The 7,079-nt window shown below is 37.1% G+C and overlaps 2 protein-coding genes and 1 long non-coding RNA gene across 3 annotated transcripts in view; 1 reads left to right on the top strand and 2 right to left on the bottom strand.

Annotated features, from left to right (window-relative positions):
• The window catches only part of LOC129444278 (uncharacterized), a 321,920-nt gene that overhangs the window by 223,749 nt on the left and 91,092 nt on the right, over positions 1-7,079 (top strand). The gene's annotated exons all lie outside the window — the stretch shown is intronic.
• Positions 2,245-7,079, bottom strand: part of LOC129444270 (uncharacterized) — an 18,995-nt gene continuing 14,160 nt past the window's right edge. The window contains exons 8-9 of the mRNA XM_055204823.2: positions 2,688-2,772; positions 2,245-2,407 (exon numbers count right to left, since the gene is read on the bottom strand). Of these exons, the coding sequence (XP_055060798.2) occupies positions 2,386-2,407; positions 2,688-2,772 (107 nt within the window). The 3' untranslated portion in view covers positions 2,245-2,385. The remainder of the gene's footprint in view (positions 2,408-2,687; positions 2,773-7,079) is intronic.
• The window catches only part of LOC129444271 (uncharacterized), a 9,654-nt gene continuing 5,990 nt past the window's right edge, over positions 3,416-7,079 (bottom strand). Inside the window, exons 4-7 of the mRNA XM_055204824.2 lie at positions 6,039-6,983; positions 5,886-5,953; positions 5,736-5,779; positions 3,416-4,135 (exon numbers count right to left, since the gene is read on the bottom strand). Of these exons, the coding sequence (XP_055060799.2) occupies positions 4,057-4,135; positions 5,736-5,779; positions 5,886-5,953; positions 6,039-6,983 (1,136 nt within the window). The 3' untranslated portion in view covers positions 3,416-4,056. The remainder of the gene's footprint in view (positions 4,136-5,735; positions 5,780-5,885; positions 5,954-6,038; positions 6,984-7,079) is intronic.

Here is a 7,079-nt window from a genome sequence, read left to right on the forward strand (position 1 = left end):
TTGCATTACATATAACTTTTCTAACTTTTGCTTGCATTTGTTTATACTTAATTAGGTTCTGAAAATTGTGAGTTTGTCTTAATATTCTCAGAGCTTTATTTCTTTTTTAATTACTCTACAAATGCATCTGTCCACCAAGGAACCACTTTAGCCTTCATTTTACTTTACTTTTAGAAATTGTTTCATTAGCAGCTTCAATTATTATTGCTTTAATTTATTTTCAATCTCTTTAATATCTTCATTTAAATCTATATTATCCATTTCTTTTTCATATAAATTCTTCCCACCTTGCCTTATCAAATATCTACATAGCCTACCGGTTTCGCTTTGTTGATTAGCCTAAAAAAAAAAAAACTGGATAGTGAACACTCCCTAAAGATATATTATATACTACATCCCACTCACATTTTCCTGTTAAATAAGTTATATGACACCAAAGTTAAATCCAAAATTGACATTTATTGTCCTATATGAACATTGTTCCTCTACGATCATTCAAACAAATCATGTCCCATACCTTTCCTCTAATATTTCTTCAATCACCATTTACATCTGCGCGCGGTGTCGCGGTTACACGTCTGGTCGGAACTGGTTTCTGTTTAATGGTCTGACTAGTGGCTAAAATGAACTCTGGAACAAATACCTCGTCAACAATAACAAATGTTTTGGTTTCCTGAAACGAGGGGCCTGTACCATGAAAATGGTTAAACAAACCACTGAAAAACAGCCAGGATTAGTTTCAAGTTAACAAAACAAGCCAGTAGGCCTTGTAGGTACAATATATTTTCATGGTAGCTACCCAAAACCCAGGGTTTGCACAAACTAATCCTTAACTTACCTGGCTAACCAACTAAACCGGCTTCATGGTATAGGCCACAGTGGAGACACGGGGATCATGAAGCTAGTGAAGGGAGGTTTGGCAGCCGGTTTGTTGTTAACATTGTAGACATTATAGTACACATTTTACACATCAACGTTAACTCAGTGTCGTCTTTTATATGCTTTTGCCATAAAATATGAACTACGGTATTCTACTTCTTGTTTATTTTGCTTGTTATCACAAATAAACTACTCTAAAAGGTCTTGTTGTTATTGATTCTCAGCGGAGTTTACCGGAATTTATGTGTTCCACAAAAGCAATTGTTTATGTTACTGCTGAATGTATACGTGCATTAAGATCCCCACACATCAATCACATCAACAAACAGACGAGACACAAGAAAAAGACAAAGTAAAAATAACACAAAACATGACAATATAATACATGATAATACTTCTTTTTTTTTTAATACTGTAAATGACGAGGTGAGAAAACCTGTTAGCTGACTAACATTATAAGCTTCATATTTTCAGTTTATCTTTGAAATGCACAAATAACTGAACATATGGAATGCTTAATCGTATGATAGAACAATGTTACAGCAAAATATAAAAGAAAACTTTAAATGTCCAGTAGTTTATTTATTTATATGAACAAGACAGTACTTGAGATTATTCAAATGTAAAGAAGGTGAAAGTTTACTGATATGGTATCTCTATTATTTAAATTATTATATTTGTATATTATCATTTTTCATTTTGTTTTTTGTCCTGGTCTTCATATGCACCACAGAAACAGCCAGCAGCATTCCCAATAAGCCAAAACTCAGCACTGCTGCAAATACTTGATAATGTGGAGAATGTCCAACAAAACCTGCAAACAAACCTGTTTTTCAGTTAATCAAGTTGACAACAGATTCAGAAAGTCATTTTATGCTTATATTTAATTGATAGAAATAGTATTAGTTACAAAATGGGTATCAAGCACTACATTTTTTAAAGGCTGCTTTAGTATGCCCACCAAGCATTGTTTTCATGCTTGTGTGTGTGTGTGAAATACAGAAGAGCACAAAAGCATTTTTACTTTTTCCCTGCACGAGGTTAAATGACTGTTCTTCCTCATTGCTCTGTATCGCTGAAAAGAACACAAATGTACCATAAAAATTAAACTACTGATTAGTAATAATTTTCAAATTCATTCTAATAATTCCATATTTCTTTAGAAAATAATGTCCACACTTACTGTATAATTTCAGTCCTTCATCAAAATTCATCTGTTTTCCACTTACAGTCACACAATAGTATGTGGCAAGATCATTAGTGGAGACATTAAAAATTCTCAGTCCTATAATCCGACTTTCCTTAATACCTTCAAAATGAGTCGGCTCTAAATTCCAGCCAACAGATAATTCTCCATTATGTTTTAAGTTTGTGACCATCAGAGGGATTGGCTGCCCTTCAACACTTATCTTTAGCCAGTGGATTTCGTTGTAGAAAGAGTTGTTACACATCATTGTCACCACGTCTCCAAGTTTAACCTCTTTCATCTCTACTGCACCCAAATACTTAAAGGGCAAAATGATGATAACTGATAGAAAAAGAAGAGGACAAACATTTCACAGTAATTATTAATATCTTATCATGTAATGTTACACTTATGTAATGAGTTTGAGTTTTTTTTAGCTCCTTTAATAAACTGTTAAGTTAGGCTATTTCGATTCATCTGCTAAATACTTTATATCAATATAACAGCCCGTTGTTGTTTCATAAAATATTGATTTTCTTAATAAATGTCATTTGCTGTACAGTAATTCGTTTTTGTAATAATTCCATTATTTATATCCTTTTTAGTTTATTTTAAATCTTACCTGTTACAGCAGCTAGGCATGATGATACCATTGTGGATGTGTGTACATAGTCCAATGTTTGCTTGACCTAAATCAAAATGATTTTCTGTAAAGAGGAAATAAAAGCACTTCGATTTACAGCCCACTCCCCATCTGAGTCATTGTTTCCATCATTTTGTTTTACAGCATTGTTTTCACTCCCTGTTCAAATACATTTCGTTTTAAATTAATGAATTAAAAACGAATTAAAGTTTAAAGTAAGGATTTCACGAGCTAAAATTATAAAACCTCCTTTGGCAATGCATGTTACGTTCTCTTTTACTTTCCGTTCAGGTGAAGTCGAACCATTTTTCTTCCCTTAAATAGGTTTCACTACTGGCTACTGTACTGGGGTCAGTTTTACATCATACTTAAAGATAGTTCTCACATTTTAGAGATCATCAAAAGCTGATCAGAGTCGATTCTCAGTACAACGGAAGTTTTTCGACCAAAGGAAGTTGCGCATGCACAAACACACAGCTAAGAGAGAGCATTATAGGTGTAAAACCACAACATCATCCTCTCACCTCCTTTCACAGTGGTCTAAAAACTAAGTTTTTGTGAAAATTTATACACAGCATGTCAAAAGGAAACAAACATAACAAATGTAATTGGCAAGACAATTCAGTCAACTTCTCAGCATTCATTGCTGGTGTCCATTTTACAAGCGTTTGTGTACCGGTTGTTATGAATGAGAAAATTTAAGCACATTGGAGCTTTGAAAACTGTTTATTCCAAGTTTGTACTTCAATACACGTACTACTTTATTTTGCCAATCTGCAACAACTGTGAACTAATGATAATGTCAACATCACAATTAATATGAGCTTTGAACTAATAAAATGTTTCATATTTGCAGGAACATAAAAGTTTAGAGAGACAATTATCATTAACTGGATTGTGCAACTTAACATTTACATCACAAGACAATCTCACAAATGTTTTAGCCAATAGCATTGTTAAATCAAACTGATCGAAATCGTTAAAAAATAAATGGTTTATCAAAAACATCTAAAACATTTAATAAAGTAAGAGGTAAATATAAATGGGTGCATCCAATAAATTCATAAAATTCTTAAAACTGTTGAAAATGCGACACAAGCCGAACAAAACAAAGCTTTTAATCTGAGGTACTTAATGCTCGATATGTAGTGTAACACTATGCTAACAGACCCATATAACAGAGCTGTCATTAGCTAGCAATGATAAAACAAATAGAACCTGTTTCAAGAAATATATATTTTAACAGATAAGGCAGGAACATTCATTAAATTAACTGCATTGCAATGCATGCATCATTGTAGTGTAAACAAAGAATTTCAAAAAATGATCTATAATATATTTATATAGTTTATGGCTCCTCGTCCATGTCATCCAAAAAGCCTGGAAAGCTCTCTGCTGGCTCCCATGTATTCTGAAATTTTGCCCCACTGACAAAAGAAAAAATAAGTAACTTTAGCATCATCATCACACACACACATACAGTGAGGAAAATAAGTATTTGAACACCCTGCTATTTTGCAAGTTCTCCCACTTAGAAATCAAGGAGGGGTCTGAAATTGTCATCGTAGGTGCATGTTCACTGTGAGAGACATAATCTCAAAAAAAAAAATTCAGAAATCACAATATATGATTTTTTAACTATTTATTTGTATGATACAGCTGCAAATATCAGCTAGAATTCTGACCCATTAAAAACCTGTTAGACTGCCTTTAAAATGTCCACCTCCACTCCATTTATTATCCTAAATTAGATGCACCTGTTTTAGGGGGGTTAGCTGCATAAAGACACCTGTCCACCCCATTCAATCAGTAAGAATCCAACTACTAACATGGCCAAGACCAAAGAGCTGTCCAAAGACACTAGAGACAAAGTTGTACCCCTCCACATTGCTGGAAAGGGCTACAGGAAAAACTGCCAAGCAGCTTGGTGAAAAAAAAGGTCCACTGTTGGAGCAATCATGACTGTCAATCTCCCTTGGACTGGGGCTCCGTGCAAAATCTCACCTCGTTGGGTCTCAATGATCCTAAGAAAGGTGAGAAATCAGCCCAGAACTACACGGGAGGAGCTGGCCAATGACCTGAAAAGAGCTGGGACCACCGTTTCCAAGGTTACTGTTGGTAATACACTAAGATGTCATGGTTTAAAATCATGCATGGCACGGAAGGTTCCCCTCCTTAAACCAGCACATGTCCAGGCCCGTCTTAAGTTTGCCAATGACCTTTTGGATGATCCAGAGGAGTCATGGGAGAAAGTCATGTGGTCAGATAAGACCAAAATATAACTTTTTGGTCATAATTCCACTAAACGTGCTTGAAGTACCATCCCAAGAACCCCATCCCTACTGTGAAGCATGGGGGTGGTAGCATCATGCTTTGGGGGTGTTTTTCTGCACATTGGACAGGGCGACTGCACTGTATTAAGCAGAGGATGACCGGGGCCATGTATTGCGAGATTTTGGGGAACAACCTCCTTCCCTCAGTTACGGCATTGAAGATGGGTAGAGGCTGGGTCTTCCAACATGACAATGACCCGAAGCACATAGCCAGGATAACCAAGGAGTGGCTCTGTAAGAAGCATATCAAGGTTCTGGTGTGGCCTAGCCAGTCTCCAGACCTAAACCCAAAAGAGAATCTTTGGAGGGAGCTCAAACTCCATGTTTCTCAGTGACAGGCCAGAAACCTGACTGATCTAGAGAAGATCTGTGTGGAGGAGTGGGACAAAATCCCCCCTGCAGTGTGTGCAAACTTGGTGAAAAACTACAGGAAACGTTTGCCCTCTGTAATTGCAAACAAAGGCTACTGTAACAAATATTAACATTGATTTTCTCAGGTGTTCAGGTGCTTATTTGCAGCTGTATCATACAAATAAATAGTTGAAGGGATCGTGCATTGTGATTTCTGGATTTTTTTTGTGTCTCTCACGGTGGACGTGCACCTGCGATGACAATTCAGACCCATCCATGATTTTAAGTGCGAGACCTTGCAAAATAGCACATCTGTACATGCAGAAGTTGGAGGAAAACCTACCACAGTGTGCATGGCATCCACTTGACCCGAACTTCACTTTTTCCCTTTTGAAGTTAAATTAAATTTAAAATGAGTTTAACGCACAACACTATTTTATTTTTATTTTTTTCAGCTCAATCCATGATTTAAAGCATTTTAATTTTGTCCTACCTTATTGTTTCTCCATTTCAGGATTTTTTCAACAGGGAACACACCATTGTATGCATCATGAGTACAATCTGGAGAAAAAAAAACATACAAAAATGCTTAAATCTGTAAGAATGCGAGCATAATGACGTAATGGATCTCATTTTATAACATTACCTGCCATTTTCCGCTTTTTTGGAGAAGAACACAGTCCTGAAATATCCCTTTCATCGTTCTGTTTTTCTTCATCCTTGATTTGGTTAGATCCATGAGCTAACGGTGACTGATAGCTAATCGTATCTTCACCCGAGGAGGCTGACATTACTGCATATACTTTCCTGAAATCGGCATCTTCAACACTTGAATCGAAAAGGCTTTCTGCTGCGGTACCATTCTGTGTGCAACTGTTTGGGTTGTCCTTCAAAGAAAAGCGTTTTGTGCGTAAAGCAGCCTCCAGCTGCGAGTCCGAGATTCTCTCAAGACGAACCTGTAACTTGGCTTTAAAGTCCTTGTTCACATTAATAGAGTTCTGTGCAGACGTGCCACTGTCATGGATCCGTTTGTGCAGATTCCAAGCACACTGCGTGGCAAACATCTGATCGCACTGACTACAGCTGAACAGAGGCCTGCCTTCCCGACTGTGTGCTGACAGCCCCTGCATGGTAGCAAATACTTGCCCGCACCTGTCGCAACTCTGAGGCATTGAGCACTTGTGACTCTTGAACAGGATGTGCGTTTTAAAGCGTTTCTCACATTTTCTGCAAACATATACGGTTGGGACTTGCTGATGAGCTCTGGAGGGGCTCGCCTGGAGGTAACACTCGTCCAAAGAACAACAAAGGCAACGCTTCTGCATACTAAGGTGCTGCCTGTCGCGAAGTGCACGAGCAACGCGCATGTCATTAGCATGTTTTTTCTTTAATCTTCGTTTTGTCACCACAGATTTTTTCTCTTTTGACTTTAACATGCCAGTGCTTGAAGATGGCCCATTGGCAAGAGTCTCCCCTTTCATCTGCGACGTGTTCGATGGCTCTACCACAGTCTGTGTGCCGTGGGAGTACTGGCTGTGGCGTGGATTGTTTTTTGATGCATAGCTTTTCTTAATCTCACTACTTGACGCACCTACAGAAAAAAACACAAATTAGGATTGCTGGAATTACTTTAAGGTGATTTTATACAAAGGCAACAAAAACAAACATTGTTTTCAAGTTTATCTCA

Source organism: Misgurnus anguillicaudatus, chromosome 3 (assembly GCF_027580225.2).
Source record: "Misgurnus anguillicaudatus chromosome 3, ASM2758022v2, whole genome shotgun sequence".
NCBI lineage: Eukaryota > Metazoa > Chordata > Actinopteri > Cypriniformes > Cobitidae > Misgurnus > Misgurnus anguillicaudatus.